At 38.0% G+C, this 23,129-nt stretch overlaps 2 protein-coding genes across 5 annotated transcripts; one reads left to right on the top strand and one right to left on the bottom strand.

The window, feature by feature from the left end:
• Nucleotides 1-796: 796 nt before the first annotated feature.
• cd93 (CD93 molecule) lies at nt 797-4,738 on the bottom strand. The gene has a single exon (XM_082516246.1). It carries the CDS (start codon nt 3,851-3,853, stop codon nt 1,982-1,984), a length of 1,872 nt encoding a protein of 623 aa, XP_082372372.1. The 5' UTR covers nt 3,854-4,738; the 3' UTR covers nt 797-1,981.
• A 1,631-nt stretch (nt 4,739-6,369) lies between these two features.
• On the top strand, nt 6,370-22,301 carry LOC309695468 (calpain-1 catalytic subunit-like). Of its 4 annotated transcripts, XM_082516150.1 has the most exons (25): nt 6,370-6,782; nt 6,967-7,019; nt 7,135-7,365; nt 12,466-12,516; nt 13,776-14,029; nt 14,590-14,659; nt 14,744-14,862; nt 15,036-15,169; nt 15,258-15,432; nt 16,049-16,123; nt 16,926-17,011; nt 17,131-17,205; nt 17,390-17,550; nt 17,662-17,819; nt 18,164-18,175; nt 18,379-18,587; nt 18,702-18,747; nt 18,826-18,894; nt 19,024-19,081; nt 19,534-19,595; nt 19,801-19,869; nt 19,971-20,049; nt 21,133-21,249; nt 21,421-21,473; nt 21,596-22,301. In XM_082516150.1, exons 5-25 carry the CDS (start codon nt 13,793-13,795, stop codon nt 21,620-21,622), a joined length of 2,091 nt encoding a protein of 696 aa, XP_082372276.1. In that variant the 5' UTR covers nt 6,370-6,782; nt 6,967-7,019; nt 7,135-7,365; nt 12,466-12,516; nt 13,776-13,792; the 3' UTR covers nt 21,623-22,301. The 4 variants fall into 4 exon arrangements, with proteins under 4 accessions (XP_082372276.1, XP_082372277.1, XP_082372278.1 ...); XM_082516151.1 differs by having other exon boundaries at nt 6,370-7,019; XM_082516152.1 differs by lacking the exons at nt 6,370-6,782; nt 6,967-7,019; nt 7,135-7,365 and adding an exon at nt 12,323-12,373 and having other exon boundaries at nt 12,465-12,516.
• Nucleotides 22,302-23,129: the final 828 nt, after the last annotated feature.

Below are 23,129 nucleotides of genomic sequence, written 5' to 3'. Positions count from 1 at the left end.
CACAACTGCAGAAGTTCTCCTTTCCTGTCATGGCAGGCTTCTTCAGCTGTTTTAAAATCCACTTCACCCTGGTTTAGAGTTATGCAGTCAGGTTTGCCATAATTACTGCAAACTGCTCTGCAGTGGTCAGGCTGCTTTATATCCAATCCTTTTCCAACAGTCAGTGAAACCATCAGAATAGTCATACTCATCCTAAGCACAGGCACTCTCGTCTGCAAGCAGGCCATGCTGTCTCATAGTGGAGTGCAAAAGGTTGCCTGTCTTAAACGATGGGGAATTTCCAGTCTTTGTGCCATTGCGGAAACAGGGTATCTCAGGAAGGAAATGAGATAAAGAAAAAAAAATTAGTTGAAGTAGGACCAGCAGCAACAAAATGAAGAACAACGTTTAGATATACTAAATATGCAAAGGGCTCTTATATAAACTGCCAAACTAATTCAAGTACTTGCCTAAAATCAAGATTCCCGATTTTATACCAAAATGTGAGCCGGCACACTGGACCTCTCTGGGAAGTCAGGAATTAATCAAGCAGAACAATTGATTGCTAATTTTTATTTATTTTTTTCTGGAATGTAAGGTTTAATTTGGCAACCTCATCAAAAACAGTAATGTGTTTAAAATAAATTCATGGATAATAACAATAATATTAAATAAAAAAAATTAAATTGGATTCAAATTCTAACAAATTAACCTTTACAGAAACATAAACAATAATTCTGGTAATAGAATGGGCTTCATGAATGGTAGTGCTATCTATATATGTAAATAAGAACAACAAAGAAAAACAAGCAAACAATTCATTTTAGATTTTATACTTGCAGTATATAAATTGACACCAGTTTCATCTTTACATGATGGTGTGTAGATGTGGAACTTCAATCAAAAAGACTTATTTGTTGGTGTGTACAAGTACATGTCATTGTCAGAGACTAAACAGGTTTACTTAAAGGTACTTCTTGTTCAACAAAAACAAGAAAATTACCAGCATTTTTAAACATTTTGAAAGGCACCTTTTGTTTTTTATCATAGTCTGAATCTGCTCTGTTTTAGCAGGATGGAGTTTAATAATATCTTTAAAAAGGCTGAAATGTGTTGTGCTGAACTCTGGGCAGGTCAAAATAACTCGCTGTATTATCACGTGGTCCAAATGAGAGTTTACAGCCAGAGCCTATTTCAACTTCATATCGCTGCAACACAGTACAAAAGCTTTGACCTTTGAAGCTCTTCTAAACAATTTTTTTTTTCAAAAAGTACCTTTAAGTTCTTAACAATGTTTGTGAGGTATACTCTCTGGAGAATATACGTGTTAGTCCACTTTTTACTTTTAGATTATATTATACTTCAGCCAGCTCAAACAGCAAAGTACCACCAACATTTTAATGCACCAGTAATAATGATCATATTATACAAATAATATCTCTTTAGTACTTTTACTTCGATACTTGTGTATTTTTTTCTTTTTTTGTTGTGTTATTTGGGGCACAGGTTGTAGAGTGATCAGTAAATGGTCTAATGATCATTTTCTGTGATATTAAAGCTAAAGATCCTCTTTTGTTTTCATAGTACACAAGCAGATTCTCAGGACAGGAGGTAATAGCAGGATTATACACAATAGCATAAAATATTGTCACAAACAAATGAAGAAAAGTGTCTGATCTTAACATTGAATGAAATTTTTTTTACAGCAAATACTGGTAACTTTCTCATAGGTAAAGATATTTACATTGCCTCAGACTATTAACCGTGCAATAAAAACAGTCATTACACATCCTTCATAACCTTTACAGCATATTATGCACTTCCACTTAACACCCATTTACTTTTTATTTTTCCCCCATTATGACTCTACTCTTATTCAAATACTATTTGATGGACAATGACGTTTTCTGATTTGCGTTTTGATATGTAGTGTAATCACAGGAGATTGCAAGAATTGCATAAATAAACATAACTCTAGTCAGTCTTTTCTGTCACTAAATGGTCATGGGTCATCAGTCAAGATGGACTCGTATAGTTTCTCTAAACGTGGATCCAAGCCAGAGGACACCCAGCAGTAGCCATCTGCAGTGGTGTTCTTCTTCACTTCTTTTTTAGAGCGACTGCATCGAAAAATTGCAAAAAACAAAGTAATTGCAATCAACACAACAAGAGGAATGACTGAACCGAGGACGCAGATTATCACCCTGGAATTGATTGTCTTGGCGAAACTCGTGGCCATGGTTGTGTTGCTCAGTGGATCCTTGTTTGTAACTTTCTCCGGGTCTGGAATGGGTGAATCGGTTTGAGGATATGGGTGCTCAGTTGTAGAACTGGTTAAAGACTCTGTAAAGTTTTCTTGTGTCTTCTCATAAGATGGGTAATCTGATGAGGTTAATGGTGCAAAGGTCACATTTGGAGCATAAGTGGTTCCATCATTTTCCAGGTGGGTGCATATGAAGCTTCCTACAGTATTTACACATTCAAACTTAGCCCCTGAACAGCTGTCAGTCACACATTCATTAATGTCTTCACATGAATGGCCATCTTCAGAGAAAGCAAAGCCTTCCTTGCAAAAACAAGAGAACGATCCAATGGTATTCAAGCAGATGTGCTCACATTTCCTTTGTGCACACTCATCAACATCCCTGCATTTGCCATCCATCATTTTGTAGCCGACTTTGCAGGCACACTTATAACTGCCATGTGTGTTTATGCACAGGTCGTTCTTACAAGCCTGTGATTGGCACTCATCAATGTCAGAGCAGTTGCGTTGGTTTTCGTGCAGTTCGAAGCCAACTGGACATTTGCAGAAATATCCCGACTCGCTCATTACACACTGATGCTCACAGGTGTCAGGACTGCACAAGTCTTTGATCCTGCAGCGGAGTCCATCTTTTTCCAATTCATAACCTTCTCTGCAATCGCATCGAATTTCATCTGCATCCTGACGGCACAAATGTTCACACCCACCATTGCTGATATCACAGCTTCGCTTTCCTGTTTTGCAAAAGGGGCCCAGGTTAGTCCACCGGTAGGTATGGTTAACAGCGTTGCACAAAGACATGCGATCCTCCTGATCGCTACACCGAATTATAGCAAAAGTTCCATGAGGAAATGACTTCAGTTGACTTTTAAGTGGGTCTTGTGAGAAAGGTACTGTGTAAGCGATTTCCCCAGGCCCCAGTAGAGCCAAAGGTTCACACATCCCCTTAAAATAAAACTTGCATGCATAAAAAGCTTTACGTTTTTTGCAAGGGACAGCAGTCCATTTCAGGTGATTCTCACTTGAAAAGTTGTAATCAATATTTACACATCTCTCTGCTAAGCATGTGGAGGCAGGCTCTTCTTTCCAGTTGGAGTAGTGGGATTCCTCATTTCCAGATACCCATTTAAATCCTCGGAGTGGCTGGTCAGGAAATACACAATTGGTTTCTTTGAGTTTTAATCCAATCCAAAATTCAAGCAGCGTCCCATGTCGTTGACTTTTTAATAATGAGAGAAGTGAGCGCACCACATCCTCTTCTTTTCGGTCTCTTATGGTCATCAAATATCCTCCTCTTTTGTCGCAGTCTTCTTTGGCCTTGTCAAACCTCTCCTTCTTCATGTGTGCAGTGAAGCAGGCATTAGAGGTGCACAGCGTTTCATGTTCAAACCCTGATAAACCTTCGAAGCTGTTAATGAGCTGCAGGACAAGAAGCCACAACATAGTTGCCACGAAGATCAGCAAAATGTTTGCTCTCCAAAGGGTTCCTGGGAGTTTTAGGGTAAAAAGAGACCAATAAGTGGTTGCCCATTCGTAGCCAAAGAACAAGTGTTTCTCAAAGCAACATTCAGGCTCCAGTATCCTGTTTGCAAAACTAAAGACGGAAATCATGTTTAGCAGCAGTTAGTAGCTCTTTCTTACTCCCATGCTGACTGGTTCCGTTTCGAGGAAGAAAACAATGAAAGGCTCTGGAGTGTTTTGACTGGTTATCCAGATGTCTCCGGCCCCAACAGAGTTCAAGCTTTTTAAGCAGACTCCCTGAATTGTGGTGCCTTTCAATACATGAACATGGAGCGGTCAGATTCATGGAGGGGACTGTGCCATTACAAATAGCCGCCACAGGAAGTGAACCCGTGAACTTTGCCACTCTGTCGCCACGTCTGACCTTCACCTCATTATTTACTATAAAGATGTTAAAATTGCACTTATCGTAAACCATCAGTATTTTATTAATGTGTAATCTTCCTCCTGTTATGCAGGTATAGAAGTATCACTATTGATTAGATTTGCTGCCTACCCCCAGCTCTTATGCTGCTATTTAATCTTTTGTGTATAATAACCAAAATATGAGTTTTAATATTCATACTGTAATGGATTGTTTAAAACCTCCCAAAATGTACAATTTACATAACTCTTGATTACTGCTTTTTCATATTTAAACCCAATAACCTTTTGGAGGGCAAGTACAGAAGACCTTTGCGGGCCTTCATGTGAATACAGACGTTTCCTGTATTTGTTTAAATACAGGAAGTGCCTCGACTTCAATCACAGGAAACAGACACCAATCTCCACCCTCTGAGTGCACAGTGGCACTTAAATAGTGTCTACTTCAAACAAAGCCTTGCTAATAAATTCTTCCAAGTCTATTTAAAATATTATTACTATCAGGTTAATCACCGCCTGTTTACTTTGGTGTAGGAAATTCAAATAACTACATTTTACCAAACTGGGTGAATCTACGAAACTGGTGGCTTTAGTTACATGACAACGATCAGAAAACAAATGTAAATCTTTTCTGATGTGATGTGACTTAGTAATTCTCACACTTTATAGAAAACTGCCTTAACATCTATATTTAAGCTATTGTTTGCAATATTTTCTGAAGCAGATTTCTTTGAATTCAACCCAGTCACGAGCTTTTGTAATTCAGCTGTTTATATTTAATTTAGGTTTCTGGTTATATTCTTGCAAGTACTCTTATAGTTTATATTTGGAAATTAAAAAATACTTGAAAATATGTCAAACACCATTTGTTTGGATAAAATATTTTCCAATTTTAAATAAAAACATGTAAAAAATTTTGTTCAATATTCTGAGAAGCTATATGAAAAATATAATTCGGGATTGTTGACCTGAGGGTGTGTCTGTTTTAATATGTGGTCCACTTAATAAAATTTTATTTTGGTATTTTCACAGCCATAATTAAAACACTGTAAACGTACATGGTTTTTGTAATAGAGTGAATTGTTGCCCCCCAGTGGTAAAATACAGAAGTGCCTGTTACAGGGCTAGTTCTTGGTTGACCAATATATAACAACAAAAAAGGGTAGTTTTCTGCACCGCTAAGAAACAACAAGTTAGTGTGTGATGTCCTGCTGTTCAATAAAGGCACCTATCCACATCCTTCTGTCCTGATCCTTTTAAGAGCCTAATCCAGAATATCACAGTTTTTTTATGGTTTCATCTTCTTTTTAGGTCATGGGTGTGTTTAGACCCTTTATCAGGGTAATGATAATGTGTTTTAATATTATTTTCTGACATTGTTTTATAATCATATTTTGCCATCTCCTCTACTGGAAAATGAAAGCTACCCAGAGCGCTCACACAGAGGCTGGTTTGTCATTAATAGATTAAATGAGACTTTGGTTGCTCTGGCAGAAAGAAGATGCAGAGGTCATTTCATGATATAAATTAGAGATGCAGATTTAAAACATTTATATGAAATACTGTAAAAGTGCAAACTGTTCTGATAAGTCACAACATCGCCCCTGCATTATTTGAATTTGTTCTCTAAATAGCATCAGAAACATTAGCTTATGTAGCTTAAATTACTAGATTATTGGCCAATTTTAACTTTCGGAGCCATTAGTCTGCTGGCATATTACAAGTTGCCGGTAAAGAAGCTGATGTAAAGTTTATTTTACTTTCTATCTACCTTCTATTCCTGTTCTGCGCTTCATTGTTTGTTTACAGTACAGATCTAAATCCAGGTGAGAGCAAGTCTAAAGGATGTGACAAGTCAAAGCCTGTATTCATTCTAAATATTGTTATAAAGAGAGAGAAAGAGAAATTGACAGACAAGAGTGGACATGTAGTTGAGCGCAACTACATGATAAAGGGAGTCTAGCTTCTGTTTTGCCCATATTTTTTTGACACGTTTTCCGGCCAGTCTGTAATAGTAGGATTATATTTTCAGCTATTAATTAGTAGCAGAAAGTAGTGTCGTTAAATGATAATGCTTTAAGTTTTCCACTACATCCTGGCAACTTTCTCTCAGTCGAAGATATTTACACTGTCTCAGACACTTAACAGCTCATTAAGAAAAGGTAAAAACATGCATTCCTGTGGGACGAGAAACTGTGGGCCAGATGTATCCTGTTTACTTTGCTAACAAACTTGTCTGGAGTCCAAGATATATTGTGCAAGAACATTTAGTCTGGCACAATGTACATAAGGTCAGGGCAAAATCAATTCAATGAAGTCAAAAGAGCTCTCTGGAGAGGCTGACGCACACATCGGTATGAAAACATTTCTGAAGTGTTAAGTGTTCTCAATATTAATGTCACGGAAGGCGTTCAGAGTGAAGGATATGATTAATAACAGAACAGTTGCCAACAAACCTTCAGATATCCAGTGGTGGGAAAACTTGGAAGCCATGTCAGCTGTTAGAGCAGCTAAACAGAGAACACTGAGTACAATATAAGTCCATACGTGGAGTCTGCTATTTAAAGTCTGAGGAAACAACAGGCTTCATCATGACTTGGATAAAATCACCCCAGCAAGTGCTGACAGCATGGCACAGTTTTGTTTGTAAAGGGAGGTTGGTAACTCGGGTTATTTACTTTTACAGGAACCATGACCTATAGTGACACTATTTCTTGGGTTGACAGCACATTTGTCCTATTGTCCTCCATTATCTCCTGCTAAGCAAAGACTTAACTGTAAGTAAGAAAGTATTTGAGAACCAGATTATGACTCTCCATGTCATCTGTGGTATTGGCTAGACTTCCATCCTCGATCAAAGCAATCAAAGCCCATGATGGATAAACTGTACCAGGTGATAAAAGATGGTAGAAACTTGCCCCAACTTGCAAATATTGCAAATAACACAAATATTCAGTGAGCTTTTTTTTTTTTCATTCAAAAATGCAATCTCCATATTTGCATTTTAGGCATGTTCATGCTGACTGACAGCTCCTTCAGTCAGAGATTCATTGCACCTGTCAGGGCAGGACAGCTTTATGAGCTGATAACCTGCTGGAACCTCTGCTCAGGAATCTGTGCAAGTAAGTTACACTTATTCTAGGGAAAATGTGATGACAGCTGTGGTTGCTAAAGAAACACAGCAAAGGCATGAAGTTCTTCGGAATTGGGAGCGCTAAAGGAGACACGAGCAAAACAGATGAGTATGTTTTCAATTCTTTGTGATTGAACATTTAATTTAAGGTTAACAGAACAGCTGTAATTCATGTGCCAACTTTATTCTGAGACGGCTACAAATAAGGAAGAGCTGGTTAGGTTATACCTTTAATTTCATATATTTTATTGCCATGTTATGTTATCTAGAATATTAGGCAGTGTGTTTGTTTAAAGGCAGGAAATTACCCAGCATCACCACTGGGACATTATTCCCTCCACCAGCCTCCATGCTCACTTATACAATTACTGTATTGTAATTACAGGGAGAAATTTAAAAAAACAAAAAAACAATTTTTACCTGAAATTCAATTACATTTTTAAAACATAATAGAAAACATAACCTATGTAAACCTTTTGTTTATCAATGACTTAGCCTGCCGAGGGCTCTGCAAAGACCACGTCACCTTTGATGTTCAGTCAAAAATTAGCAGCCATAAGGAAGTTTCTAATCCTGCACTGGGACATCACAGAGGAGTTGGCAAACTGTAGGCACGATTCACAACATTTAAGATTCTGATGTTGAAGGAAGCACAGTTTTCATACGCTTTCCCTGCTGATGTCAGAATAATGTGCATTGCAATCGTCATAGTCTCCTTATAGTCTGTAAGAGATTAAAGCATTAATGACCTTCTAGTTCTGCACAATATGGGTTAAGCCATCACACTGGGGCATAGCAGCACTGCACCACTTGAGTGAAGTCAAAGAGAATAGAGTACATGTTAATAGTGTCAGCAATCAGATCACTGATTGTGACGTTAAAATATTTGAGTAAAATTATTTTTCCTCCACCAAAGACTTTTTTGTGTATTATCACATCGTTTCTGATAAACAAGGATGTATGTTTAATGTATGATTTTAGGTCTTTACAGACCCAACCTTCTCTTGTGTGATCACCATCATTTCCACTACTGCCCTCTACTGGCTTCTAACAGAAATGTCCAGGTCTCTAGCTAGAGTCTAATTAGATATTGTTCATTTACAGTTAACATGCCATCAGTGACACCTGTTAACTGAAAGAGAATCAACAAAACAACAGAATGGCCTCCGAAGTCAACAGCCTACAAAACCTTTTGTTGTTGTTGTTGTTTTTGGCATTTCCAAATAACAGTAAAGAGATTAGTGATCGCTTCTGGGAACACTTTAAAGACAAGTGGTACCAGTTTGACTGGAAATAGCTTAGAAAATCAGACCATCGCCCGATGACTGATGAATATAAGACCAACGCAACGTTAGGCATGAGTAAAAGAGAATAATTCTCAGAAGATTTTAATATTTTTTTTCACGTTTGTGAACACCTATTGTGTGTTTGAATGAAATATTCTGCTTCGATTTTTCTGGTTCAAGACGTTTCAAAGCCCATAGTCTTTGGTGTTTACTTTTCTAACGTCAAACTGATGTTGTAGCTTAAAAAATAAGTTTTTCCTTGACTGGCATAAGAGTTCTCATACAGAACTTGAAGTCAAAAGACTTATATCTTTTGACTTCATGTTTTAGAAGGTCTCAGTTTTAAAATGTGGGTAGAGTGGTCTTCATGGTCCGCTGCGTAACAAAAACATAATTTAACGAAATGACTACGAATTTGGAGACAAGTTTGGCCATGTTGCAGTATCTCTCTCGCTCGCTTGTTGTTTAGTGTGAACAAAACAAACTCAAACTCAAACTGGCATTACGCTCCTGTCCTTTTTGTTGCTGCCTATTCTACTCCTTTTTCTTCTCACTAGATGGGAAATTCACCATTACCTTCTTTTTAATTAAACTATTTTCTTGGGAATGGTTTGATTTTGTTTGATAATTTGGCCTCGGAGACTCCAGCATTTGACGGCATCCTTTAGTTATCTTAGTTTAGTTTCTTCATCTTCATCTTGTGCAGCCATAGGCAGGTCTTAACATGACACCAGTAATTTAGTTTCATTTTTCCCCATCACTTGAAAGGATCTGAACGTGATAAGATCACTGTATGTGCTATCATGCAAGAATGACTTCTGAATAAATAAACTGGAAATGTGCTTTGCCAGCTTACCTATCCTAAATTTGCAGGTAGAGGCGGTTAGACTGAACAGGGTAAAACATGCAAAAGAATGACATAGAATCTGTGTTTACCACAAATTTCAGATTAACTCATTAGCAAAGGTGTGAAAGTACAGATGCCCCTTTCTATAGAAATTCCCATATCCTGACTGCTGAGTTTATAACCTCTGGCCTCCTTAAGGAAACAAAGTAACCCTTCTCACGTGGCCAGCCTGGATAAGGAGTTTTTGCTCACTGACAGGCTCACACTCTGATAAAAAGCTTTAGTTTATAATTGCAGTTATCCTCCTAATTGCAATATTCTAATGGCAATTTAGGCCTTAACATTGACACTGGCTTACAATAATGCAAGTGTTAACTTCACCTATACACCTAGAAATACTGTATATAAGTAATCTATAATGGGGAAATTATGGCCAGTGAGGGGAATCCTTCAACATCCAGAACAGATGAGACATTCAAGTGCATCTTTGCTGATTTCACCACTGATGTATAACGGTGGTGAAAAGGATGCATGGGAGAGGTTTGCCTCTAAACAGGTTTTTATGGTGTGAAAGTAACCTAACCATGTACTCTTCTGGTTATCTTGTAGTTGCAGGTTGTGTGGTTTGTTCATCACATTTGTTTTTGTTTTTTTGTTTGTTTTTTTCTTAACAAATGAAAAAAATAAATCACAGGCAGGCCGCAAGCCAGTGCGTGCAGTGGGGAGTGTTGGAGAACAGAGCTATGCATGCCTCCTCCTGTTATTCAAAGCAGCCTTTAATTTAATGTTGAAAAACTTCAACTTCTGCAAAATGGAACGGGAAAGTTTTAAAAAGAAGCACATGCCCACATGCTCGTCTCAAGTGAGATTTCAAAGAAGCTCCATAAGTCAGCCTCTCCTATAATATACAGACTTGGGCAAAATTGTTGCTACCCTTCGGTCAATGAAAGAAAAACTCACAATGGTCACAGAAATAACTTTAATCTTACAAAACCAATAATAAATCTTAACCAATGAAAGTCAGACATTGCTTTTCAACCATGCTTTGACTGAATTAAAAATGAATGCATGAAACAGGCCTGGACAAAAATGATGGTACCCCTAGAAAAGAAAGAAAATAATGTGGCCAAAGGGACATGTTAATCCAGAGTCTCTCTTTTGAAATCCTTTATCTTATCTTAAGCCAACCTCCCTGGACGTGGCTGCAGGAGGAAATTGATGACAGATCAAAGATGCAGGGGACTCAAACGCAGGACTCCTGAATCAACTGAACACAAGGATTTATTTACAGAGTTCACCAGGTGTATATACAGAGAGTGCCGGGCAGTGCTATATACAACAATGTGAGGGACGGGACTCCAGGGAAATCCAAGGGGGGGAATCACTCGCTCTCCAACTCTCCACATACATGACTGCAGTTCCTTTCTTCACACTTGACACACAGATTCACATGGGAAAGGTTATCCAGGGGGTCTGTAGATGAGGAAACAGGAATGAGTACGATATTCACAAAAGACACTTGACTTATCTTGAGCTGTAGCTTGACTCTCACTGACGTGTGGTAGACAACAATCCAGCGAAGACCAGCAGTCACCTCCTGGCTGAAATGCCATTCACCTTGATGGGCATCAGGTGTGTTCTTTTCCGTGGGCCGAGGGCCGAGGGCGTGAACCCACAATGAGTTCTGCCCCAGCGACAGAGAGGAGGTGAGAGAGAGCGCAAGAGAGAGAAAAGAAAAAAAAAAGGCCGACCAGCGCCTTGCCGATCCCCCAGGCCGTGACAGGTGCTGCTTTGCTGCATCTGGCACAGGTTGTCTTGAATCTGTGCGGGGTACAATGAAATCTCAAGACTATCAAGGGATTCTAGAGAAAAATGTGCTGGTCAGTATCAGAAAGCTTGGTCTCAGTCGCAGATCATGGGTCTTACAACAGGACAATGACACAAAACACAGCTAAAAACACCCAAGAATGGCTAAGAGGAAAACATAAGACTATTTTAAAGTGGCCTTCTATGAACCCTGACCTCAATCCTATTGAGCATCTTTGGAAGGAGCTGAAACATGCAGTCTGGAAAAGGCGCCCTTCAAACCGGAAACAACTGGATCAGTTTGCTCATGAGGAGTGGACCAAAATACCTGCTGAGAGGTGACAGTTACAGGAATCGTTTGATTGCAGTGTTTGCCTCAAAAGGTTGTGCAACAAAATATTAAGTTGTGGGTACCATCATTTTTGTCCAGGCCTGTTTCATGCATTTATTTTTTAAATAATTCAGTTGAAGCTTGGTTGAAAAGCAATGTCTGACTTTCATTGGTTAAGATTTATAGAACTTTTATTTATTATTACTTTTGTCAGATTAAAGTTATTGCTGTGACCATTGTGAGTTTTTCTTTCATTGACCGAAGGGTAGCAACATTTTTGTCCACGTCTGTAAATATTTAAATATATCATATAGTAAATCTTTGTTAAACAAGTAACATCAGGATCTTTACTGCACATGTACATCAGCAAAAATATCTTGGCGTGCAGTTTAATTGGTGAAGTCAGTTATTTTGTTAGTGAATTTTTTTTCTTGTTCTACAGTAGTCAAACACTTTAGAGGCAAAAAGATTTAACTGTCAGCCATAAAATCTTTGTGTAGTTACAAGTTCTAACATGCACAAATGCTCGAAGAAACCAAAAATAAAGTGGATGCCAACTACCATGGCAGCCCTGTAAGTTTAAACAAACTTACTCAAGGTTGTTCAAACATCTAAAATATAATGTTTATTTAGCAGACAACATACAACAACAGAGTTACATATTTGCGCTGAAGTCAAGCAAACCTTTGGGTTATTTTAAATAAAAACCAGGAAGCTGTATACAGGGCATCACACCTGTACATTAAGAATTAACATGACTTGTGTGTAAACACCTATAAAACTAACCCTGCAGGTTCCAGAGTAATTCCAAGGAAAGTGGTGGAGTTTGAGTGAAATTTGCATAGTAAGGTAAGGAGGAGCCACAACCTGTCCTGTCTGATTTAGGGGATTGTGGGCATTATATAAGACTGAAGCCTGTCCACTCTTACCTGCAGACCTGCTCCATATCTACTAAACAACACGCTTCCTCTTTCGTGACTCGTTCAGGTAAGATGTTTGTTTAACAATTTTAGGACTAATGACTAAAATCAGTTATTATAGTTTTTCTTTTTCTGTTTATTTTTAGTGTTAGGTTTTGTTTTGTTTTTATTAGTTTCATAGTCTCATTAAATATTATTACTATATGGGCATTTCATTGATATTTTATTGTAAATTGCAGTTCTTTTTCTTTTAAAAGAGAAAAAAAACCCAAGCAATGTTTTTAATATTTATATATTATTTCACCTATTTTTTTTCTCACCTAGATTTAGTTAGGCGACCCACCTTTATCATTATGGGTCACCTATACCTATTAGAACAGGTGCTGCACTTGTGCTGTTGCAGACTGTTACCTTGCAAAAAACGGCTCATAAAACTGAGTTAAATCTTAGGTAATTTCCTCTAAATGTCTACCACTTTAATCTCAGTATGTATATTGTTTTTAGTTAATTCTATTAATATTATTAGTAGTAGCAGCTATAGTCAATATAAACATTAAGCATGAGCTGAGCTGCTTCCTAAAAAGCAAATGGGCATACAGTGCTTAACAAATTTATTAGACCATCTATCATAACAAGAATGAAAATGTGTTTTTAGAAATTACTTAGAATTATATTGTTATCTATTAGGCAAATTAAAATAAAATTACAGTTGTATGAAATATGAAAATTAATGGATAACAACAGCTTTAAAAATACTATTTTGATTAAAGAGGCTACACATACAGTTGGTTACAGAAACATAAAACATGATTTTGGTATTTACTAATACTGTTAATTGAGAGCAGCTGTGGTATAAACATTACACTGGGTGGTGGTCTAATGAATTTGTAATTTGTATGTACTTGTTTTGTGCAGACAGAGATTTTCATACATAAAGAAGCATGCCTACAAATAACCTTTTCTGAAGTACTGAATTTAAACACAAGCAAAGAAGAATAAAATTGTCTTATATGACAATTAAATATATGAAATGACAGAGTATGTCATGTTTTTTTGGCATTGACTTTTTTACATCAATTCTTACATCAACCAAGCTTTATTTTTAATATCTAAAGTTACGTTACCAAAAAAATATTTAATGTAATTTACTGGTTGTAATCTAGAGGTGGAGTAGACTGATAATCACCCTAGAGGTTTGAGGAGCGTACTGATCATTTTAAGAAGAATTTAATTTTACTGTTAGGATTTGAGCTGACATTGTTTCTTTGTAGCATATCATTTATTATACTAATCTATCAAATTTACATGCCAACTTCTTGAAAACAGACACAAACACTGCAGCAATGCCTCTTCCTGGTGCATGCCTGAACATTATGGAGGCTCGTCACAAGCAGAAGGGATATGGGAGCATCTCCAACCCTGAAAGGTTCTGTAACCAAGACTTCAAGAACCTGAAGCAGTACTGTCTAATCAAAGGAGTAAGGTACCTCGATGATATGTTCCCCCCTGATGCAAAGTCTATTGGCCAGGGGATACTGAAGCCCTCCGACCTGGCCCACGTGAAGTGGCTAAGACCTGCGGTGAGTATTTAAAGATATTTAAATTGCACATTAGATGCTCTATCACATCTAAATGTTTAATCAGCCGGGGACTGATTCCCCCTTTTTCACTGCAAGTGATTCAGTTTAAATTTTCTGCTAATGACATTTTTCTGCAGTCAGATTGTAAAAGTGTTTGAATGAGCTGTTCTTCAATTCACACAGTCCCAGTACACAGCTAACAATAATGCTTAACATTTCAAAAATAAAAGTGGTTGCCCTAGACTGCTAGACATGAGCTAACAATTCATTTTAGAATTTTAGAAAATAAAATACAATATCTTTTCCACCTTTGCCCCACTGCATTTGAGATTGTGAAAATGTAGCTCTTCTTATGAACCAAGAAGTGAGATTTTCACTGTAACAGTGCCCTCTAGTGGATGTGACAATAATTAAATTAATCCTGATATTTAAGCCTGTGAAGTAGAGTTTCATATTTCAAACTTGGCCCCAAACCTCTTAAATTTGGGAATGGTCGGATACATTAAGTGGAAATGAGTGAAGCAATCCTTATATTTGAAAACTGACTCCCTGTTTTACAGCAAATTGCTCCTGATGCTGAATTTGTGGTTGATGGCGTCTCCAGATTTGACTTTGGTCAAGGTGTACTTGGTAGGGTCATTTCTTCACTCCTAATATTTACACTCTTGTATCTGCCTACAGTCCTGATTGTTCTTTTTTGTTGTTGTTAACCAGGAAACTGCTGGTTTCTTGCATCAATCGGCGCACTGACTTTCCAGAATCACATTTTTGAACAAGTTGTTCCGCTCGACCAAAAAATCAAAGAGAACTACTGTGGCATTTTTCACTTCAGGGTAAACATCATTAAACTATCAGAATAAGAGAAGTAATTATTATCTTTAACTGTTTTTCTCCACTAAACTAAAACTTAAAAGCTGTTTATTTCAGAGTTTGGATTATTTTGTCTCTAATGATCAAATTTCATGAAACACAACAAGCTCACAAAACAATTGTATCTTTATTTAAGTTCTGGAGATTCGGGCGGTGGGTGGACGTCGTCATTGATGACAAGTTGCCGACGATCAATGGCAGACTAATCTTTGTTCACTCCAAAGATCCAAATGAGTTCTGGCCTGCTCTGCTGGAGAAAGCTTATGCCAAGTATGCAAAGAAACATATGATTTATCCGATATACAGTGAACAAGTTACATGTGGGGGATCTGTGAAAAATATTATCTACCTCTGTCAGGGTTTGTGGTTCCTACACCGACATGACTTCTGGAACTCCTTCAGAGGCTATGATGGATTTCACCGGTGGCGTCCACATGTGCGTCCAGCTGTCGGACGCCAGTTCAGACGTGTGGGGGCTGATATGCAGAGCTGGCAAATCCAACACATTGATGGGCTGTGGTACACCTCAAGGGGTAAGCACAAAAAAACAGAACTCAGAAACAGCCCGAGGTTATTCAGGGAGATTATTCTCCAACTACAAAAAAGGGCTTAGAGGACTTTGATTAGTGTTAGTATAGATTAGAGATGCTGTGAAACTGTTTTGACATTTTAACAAACATTTTATGCATTTTGAGGTGAGTTATAACAAAGTCTGTGTTTTCCACTCAGACTGCACTTCATCATCTACCAATAAAACTGGTATCATATTGCCTAAAAACTATAAAACTAAATCAATGATGTAATGATGAAGTTATATTTATGGCATAATCAACCAATATTGCACAAATACAACCCAAGTTAGCATGCACTTTGGGACTGCTTAAGTGGGAATGCAAATCCTGGAACAAGAAGACTGTTTTGACTTAGTAGACTCTGAAAGTTCAAAATCTATTTTAAGTTTTTTGTGAAGCGGTTGGTTGACTGCCAGAAACATCTTTTATGAAGACAAAGTGTCCCAAAATGTTGAAATTTGCTTTAAGTCAACATAACCAAACTTTGCAGTCACTTTTTTCTAATGATATTATTGTATCAGAAGTCTTTATTTTCATTTTTTATGCTTTTACAATGACCAATGTTCCTTGATTGTAGGAAACATCTGCTAACACAGTTTTGCCAAATGGACTGGTCCAAGGGCACGCCTACACTGTGACAGGGGTTAAAGAGGTAAAGAATTATACTTACACAGTAATCACAGTTAGTATTGGAAGTGAATCTACAGTAATAATACTTCCCTGGTAAGATTACAGCAATAAAAAGAATGCTATCACATAGTATCACAGTATGCAGTGTAGGAAGAATTACAGCAAAAACAAGCGCATGACATATTAGACAAAATGTTTAGGGGAGATTTAAAAACCTTTAAGCATACATTTAAATACAACAATAATATGTCCCAGAAGGTTGATTCTGTTCATCTGGACATAGCGTTTTGTGGGAGAAACGTTTCGTCACTCATCCAAGTGACTTATTCAGTCTCAGCTGACTGCAGGTTTTCCCAACCTTATAAACAGTACATTTGCACAATGACTGAAAATAGAACCACTGAATGAACAATGGGCTCTGAGATCAGTTCCTTGATCATTAATATGCAAATTCTCATGACCATTGACTAACAACTACTGATCAAAGACCACTGATCAGTGGCAATGAGTACCATCCACAGAGAGTTGGGGAATGGCTGCAATCACGTAAATGGCCTCCTTGACTCCCCCTCAAACCAGTGTTTCCAGCTGATTGTTCGTTCAGTGATGCTCGTTTCAGTCATTGTGCAATGTACTGTTTATAAGGTTGGGGAAACCTGCAGTCAGCTGAAACTGAAGACGTCACTTGGATGAGTGACGAAACGTTTCTTGCATTGAAAACGTTACGTCCAGATGAACAGAATCAACCTTTTGTGATTTACTTACCTGGATGATTGAGCATGCATCGAACCAATAACTGTGATTTTTCTGGTGCCTGCGGCCAGCTTATTAGCCAAGGAAAACTTGTGAAGCTGATCCGTTTGTGGAACCCCTGGGGCAAAGGAGAGTGGGTAGGAGACTGGAGTGATCGGTAAGCAGTAATCAGCTTTGGTATATTTAATTAGAGAATAATTTTCTTCAAAATATGCAACTCTGGATAAAAATTACCAACATAATGTGTCATCTCTTACCTAAAATACTGTCTTTAAGGTCCCCCATGTGGGACATTGTGAGTTCTCAAGACCGCCAAATGTGCCTTTCAGTGGCTGATGATGGAGAGTTTTGGTAAGCAAATTTCGTCAAAAGAAAACTACAACCTCTGGCGGAATTATATTAATACCACCAGAAGTTGTAGTTTTCTCTTTTTTTGCTTTATTTACTCTGTACTATGTCATAAGCTTAGAGTTTTATACTTTGACATCACATCTAAATAAATTAGGAATGAGAATCTACCTGATTTTATTAACAGGATGGCATTTGAAGATTTCTGTAAGTTCTACACAGATCTTGACATCTGTGGCCTGAAACCAGACTTCATAGATGGAAAATCCTCTGCTCAGTGGAAGACCTCTGTGTACGAGGGTCGGTGGGTTGCTGGAACTACTGCTGGAGGCTGCATAAATAACAGAGGTAATTATATAGCATATACTGGAATATAGGTGTTTAAATGTTCAGCAGAACATAATTTTTTAATCTTCAATTCATGTAAATAAAACATATTTTTCCCTCTATGTCCTCCAGACACTTTCTGGACAAATCCACAGTATCGAATTAAGGTCGTAGGTGAAAACTCAGAGACCAATGGGGAGAAAAACATCCTAGTGTCTCTCATGCAAAAGCCTGACAAGAGGAACAGACGCCTGGTGCAGAACCTCCACATTGGTTTTGCTGTATATTTGGTAAATATTTCTCTTTGTCATATCATTCATACATGCATAACTATGGTGAAAACAAATACCATGTTGAAGTTGACATTTTCAGAGCATGAAAATGTATTTAACTATTGTCAGAACTTGTATCGTAATGTGGAAACAACAATAATAATGTGGTGTTGAAATGCAGAAAATGACAGATCAAAAATTTACTACAACATACAAAAAACCATTTTGTTAGCAAGCCAAGCTTTAATATGCTGTCCAAGCATTCATACAGTGGCTGTGCACATGTTGAAATAACTAACTAACGACTAACTGAATTATTGTTTATTCCCAACATGAACAAAATTCATCTGACGTCCTTCAAGGTGTCCGAAGACGTAAGAAACTAATTTAATCTATTTCATGTTTATAATACACATATGGTGATGTGAAAAGGAAAGTACACTGTCTTTCACTATTAAGGTTCTGTGTATCTGTATGCGCTGATACATAAAACCTTCAAGTTGACACGTCTGTACGCACTTCAGAAACTTCTTCAAATGAAATTGGGGAGCTGAAATATCACTTTGAATAATTTCAGTACAAAACGCAAAGTGGGAAGTTTCCAGCAATGTTCTTCAACACCCATCTGCCTGTTGCTCGGAGTGATAAATACATGAATGCCCGTGAGGTGATAGAGTTCCTTATGCTGAAGCCTGGTGAATACCTGATTGTGCCATCCACCTTCAAACCCAACGAGACAGCCTCCTTCATCCTCACCATCCACTCAAGAGAAGAGACTTGTTGCTAGTATGCTCACTGTCGATGTCTGATGATATGACATAAAAAAATTTAAAACAAAATTTGCATTTGACACATTACAGTTGATTTCTATGAAAGTAATGCATATTGGTCTCCCCACAGTGAGAATTCAAATTCAAATGAGCAAAGATATGAGCCAGTTGAAAAGGTTTGTAACAAATCATTTAATTGTGTCCGTGTTATTTTGCTGTTCATGTGTTATTAATGTGAACTGTTGACTCGTCAGGTCACAAAAGTAAAAAACCATCAGGATGAAGAAAACAAGAAAACATTCTTCCGTCAATACTCTGACAAGGTAATTAAAAAAGATCTTTTTGCTAATAATATTAGCCGCATTACTGCAATATTACAAGTTTATATAGCATTATGTGTCTAACGTCTGTGTAATGTATCATGTAGTAAACCAAATCAATTAATGTTTCAGTATGAAGAAGTGGATGCTGAGCAGCTCCAGAGGCTTCTAAATGAAAACATCCTGAAAGGTTTGGCCTTTAAAAAGTCTGTCAAGCTCAATTTAAATTTACTGGGCCACCTACACATGGCTGTTTGGCCATGGGAACCCATTCCATGAAGCTCCTTGTGCACAGTTTTTGTGCTGATGTTATTGCCAGAGGAGGTTTGGAGCCCTGTAAATACTTTTGTTCATATAGCGTAGTTTCCAGGTCTGACCCGTCCAATTTATAAATCAGTATTATTTCCTGTAAGCCTTCATCGGACTCTGGCAAACTCTGGTTTATGAGAATATGACTCTAACTTATTAATACAAAATTAACTGTGGTCCACATTAGTGTAAACATCAGTAATACAGCAGGGTGTGCAAGACCCTAAGTTTCTTAGTCGCCATGGCTACTTCGACATGCAGTCTATGACTCTGAATACTGTGGATGACAATTGTGCTACACTGTCTTTGCTAATTCAACTCTGTTTTATTTAGGAGAAATGAAATCTGGAGGGTTCAGCCTTGATGCCTGTCGCAGCATGGTGGCTCTAATGGATGTATCCTGTTATAATACATGTGATACTGGAAAAAGCAGATTAAGAAACTTTGTAGTTTGCCTTTTTGAGCTGTTGAAAAGTAACTATTGCAGAAGTCTATATGTAAGCAAACCTAAGTGCTTCTCTGTTGATATAACCAGCATTACTCATCTGAAAGACCAGACTAAGATTTGTCCCTTTGCTACCTTAATGTGGGTTTTAAAAGACATCGATCACAGGCAAACTAAACAGTGAGGAATTTGTCCGTCTGTGGAACAAGGTCACCAAGTACAAGGTAAAGGGAAAAAAACAGCCTTAAAACATATATCAATACATCTGCTATAGATGTGAAGATTTTCCCTGATCAGTTTCATGGTTTCAATCTTCTCTTATCAGGAGACTTTCTTCCTCACCGACGTTTCAAAAACAGGAACGCTGTCACTGAGTGAGCTGAGGAACGCATTTGTAGCTTCAGGTATATGTTTATAGTTATATGTGTGTATATATATGTACATGTGTGTATATGTATGTATATATACATATATGTGTGTGTATTAGTATATATTAGTGCTGTCAGCGTTAATCTCGTTAAAATAATGCTAGTGCCATAACCCAGAGCTTCCCAAAGTGTGTGGCCCACCCCCTAGGGTGGGGTGCAGAGCCATTGCAGGGGGTATGAAAAGAAAAAAAAAAAAAAAGGACACTTGGACACTGCTAGCATAATGGACAGGTTTTTGACGGGTGTCCACACAAACGCAAAGCAGGAGATGAAGCATCGCCAAATATGTTTCCAAACCAACTTAATTCTAAGCCAAAGACTAGAAAATACGATGAAGCATATCGTGTGTTTATGTAAGCGTGTAAAACCTGAAGATGGAGACAAAATACTGTTTATCTGCCATTCTGCAATTCATCTCATGTAAACAATAACGTGTGCACAGCGTGACGTGAAAAAAGGCACATACCTTTGACGTTGCCTGACGAACTGTCTATCCCTCGTCCACACGGAGGGATGGAAAAGGAGTCTAAAAAAGGAGTTTTAAAAAAATCTCCATTTTCGGTGATTCCAAACGCCGTTTACGTGCTGACGAAAGGCCCAAACGCATAGAAACAGCTGCGTTTTCAAAAATACCCGTGTAGGTGTGGACGTAGCGTAAAAGATTTAGTAGTGTATTTTATCACTACCTGTAATTTATTGCAGATTACTTGTATTTGTTTAATTGTTTACTAAATGTTTGAGATGTGAAATAAACTGTTGGTGTTTGAAAACAAAATATGGGCGTGTGTGGCTGGAGGATGTGTTTGTGCATGCGGGGGGCGAACATTTTTCTTGTAAAACAAAGGGGGCCCCAGCAAAAAAAGTTCGGGAACCACTGCCATAACTACATTAACGCGGCAAATCTTCATTAGCAAGATAGCGCGGATTGACCCGTGCGTGCAGCTGGACGGCGCGTTAACATCATTTTAACGAGATTAACGCTGACAGCACTAGTATATGTATGTATGTACATATATCTCAGCAAACTCCTCCTGAAGTCTGACTGTGTGTGTTCTTCAGGAATGAAGGTTTCAGATGACATGCTCAGTCTGATGGCTCTGCGCTATGGCGCCTCCTCTGGACACATGGCACTGGAGTGCTTCATCAGTCTCATGATTCGCTTGGACTGCATGAAGAGTAAGTGAAGCCGAGAAGAAATAACAACAGTAGATGTGTAGATAGCTGAAAATAAATCTCATGCAGTGAGAATGAAAAGTTTTTTCAGTGGAAAACATCTTTCTCGCTTCTAAGATTTGATTAAGGTTCATGATTTGTACAGTTTAAACTCAAAGTTGTGTTCTTCAACAGAAATCTTCAAACAGTTGTCTGATGGAAAATCCATTCATCTCAAGGAGTCAGAGGTAATAAAGTCACTTTAGTGCTGACAGAGCAAACGAATAAATAAATATAAATATTTATACAAAGAAAACGCATCAGTTTAAGTGATACTTAAATGTTAATAAATAATCTGTCTTATTTTCAGTGGATGTACGTTTCCATGTACACTTAAGCCAGCTGAAAGACAGATGCACGTTTCATCTGGAAAACACAAGAAGATATTTCAAAAACTTGTTTTCTGTGAATTAGCTATAACACTTTATTACTTTGAAACAACTAAACACAATAATGTGAAACTATAACAAACACTAACATTTAAAGCTGTAAACCTTATGCCTCTCTGCATATTATGTCAAAGACTGAATAACTGCATTTTTTTGTGACTAGTACTGCAAACTTGTCAATCTGTGTTTTATAATAGAAACATAATACAGATGTTCGTGAATGACATGGGACTATTGTATCAGTCAAAAATGAATGAAGTGGATGGGAAATTAAACTGATAAGATAACTACAAAAACTCGGAAAATGGAAATTCAAAGGAAGAAAATGTCAAATTTAACTAGTACCTTTGTTTTTATATGTAATTTTCTATATCAGCTGCTTTTTAAAATTCCTTTTATATTGGGGAAAGGAAGTACCAAACTTCAGTGGGTCAGTTTCAATAGTGAGAGGTTGCGTTCTCCTCCTTTCAATGAAGCATTGCCTTTGTGATCTTCAGCAATTTTCTTTTTTCCAGCAGCTGGGATTTTTTTTAATCTTATCATTTGTTTTGTGGGTTTTGATATATTTAGCTGCATAATTGCCTGTTAAAGTTACATTTTCTTAATAAAATCATGTGTTATTTTGTAGATTTGCCGTCTTTGATTTTTCTTTGAGAGATCTTCTTTTACCCAGACACTTTTATAGATACTTCCCTTTATTACATTGAATGCTTTAGACATACTAAAAAACGTCTAAAGCATTTAGACATTTGCTTACATAAGGATGTCTATAAATGCAGGTGACACCGAGGCACCCTAGGCAGTAGGTCAATGATCAATTTTTATTAACGTATCACCAGACCTGTGGCCATATGTTCTGAGCACTAGGGTGAAGGGTCGGGCTGAGCTGTCAACTGATCAGTTGTGAGTTGGATTAGGTGGTGGAAGATGATGCTGGACAGACCTAGCAGTATAGTGAGGGTGTGCTGGGAATGCTTAGCAAAGGTCCTGGTCCGCGAGATCTTCAACTCACACCACCGGCAGAGCTGCAACAGCATTCCAAGGGAGATTGGGGGACACTGAGTCCAAATGGACCGTGTTCAGCGCCTCCATTGCTAAAGCCGCTGCGGCTGCAAGGTGATTGGTGCCTGTTGTGGTGGTAACCCCCGAACCAAATGGAGGAAACCCGAGGTGAAGGGAGCCACCAGACTGAAGGAGAAGTCCTATTGGGCTTGGTTAGCCCGTGGGACTTTGGAAGCAGCCAGTAGGTGCCAACAGGCCAAGCAGAATATGGCTTGGGCAGTGCCTGAAGCAAAAATTCGGGTATGAGAGGAGTTTGGAAAGGCCATTGAAAAAGACTTTCAAACTGATGGAAAACTGTTGAGCGACTTGGGAGGGGAAAGCGATACTCTACCTGCACTGTGTATAGTGCAGGCGGAACGTAGCTGACTTCAACTGAGAACATTGTTGGGTGGT

This window comes from Aulonocara stuartgranti, assembly GCF_965226115.1.
Source record: "Aulonocara stuartgranti genome assembly, chromosome: 19".
Taxonomy (NCBI): domain Eukaryota; kingdom Metazoa; phylum Chordata; class Actinopteri; order Cichliformes; family Cichlidae; genus Aulonocara; species Aulonocara stuartgranti.
This window is presented reverse-complemented; position numbering and strand designations above follow the sequence as displayed.

Coding starts and splice junctions, on each gene's coding strand:
- LOC309695468 (XM_082516150.1), top strand. CDS start 13,793: ATGCCTCTTCCTGGTGCATGCCTGAACATTATGGAGGCTCGTCACAAG. Junction 14,660..14,743: donor CTTTGGTCAAGGTGTACTTG/GTAGGGTCATTT, acceptor GTTGTTAACCAG/GAAACTGCTGGTTTCTTGCA. Junction 21,250..21,420: donor TCGCTTGGACTGCATGAAGA/GTAAGTGAAGCC, acceptor GTTCTTCAACAG/AAATCTTCAAACAGTTGTCT.
- cd93 (XM_082516246.1), bottom strand. CDS start 3,853: ATGATTTCCGTCTTTAGTTTTGCAAACAGGATACTGGAGCCTGAATGT.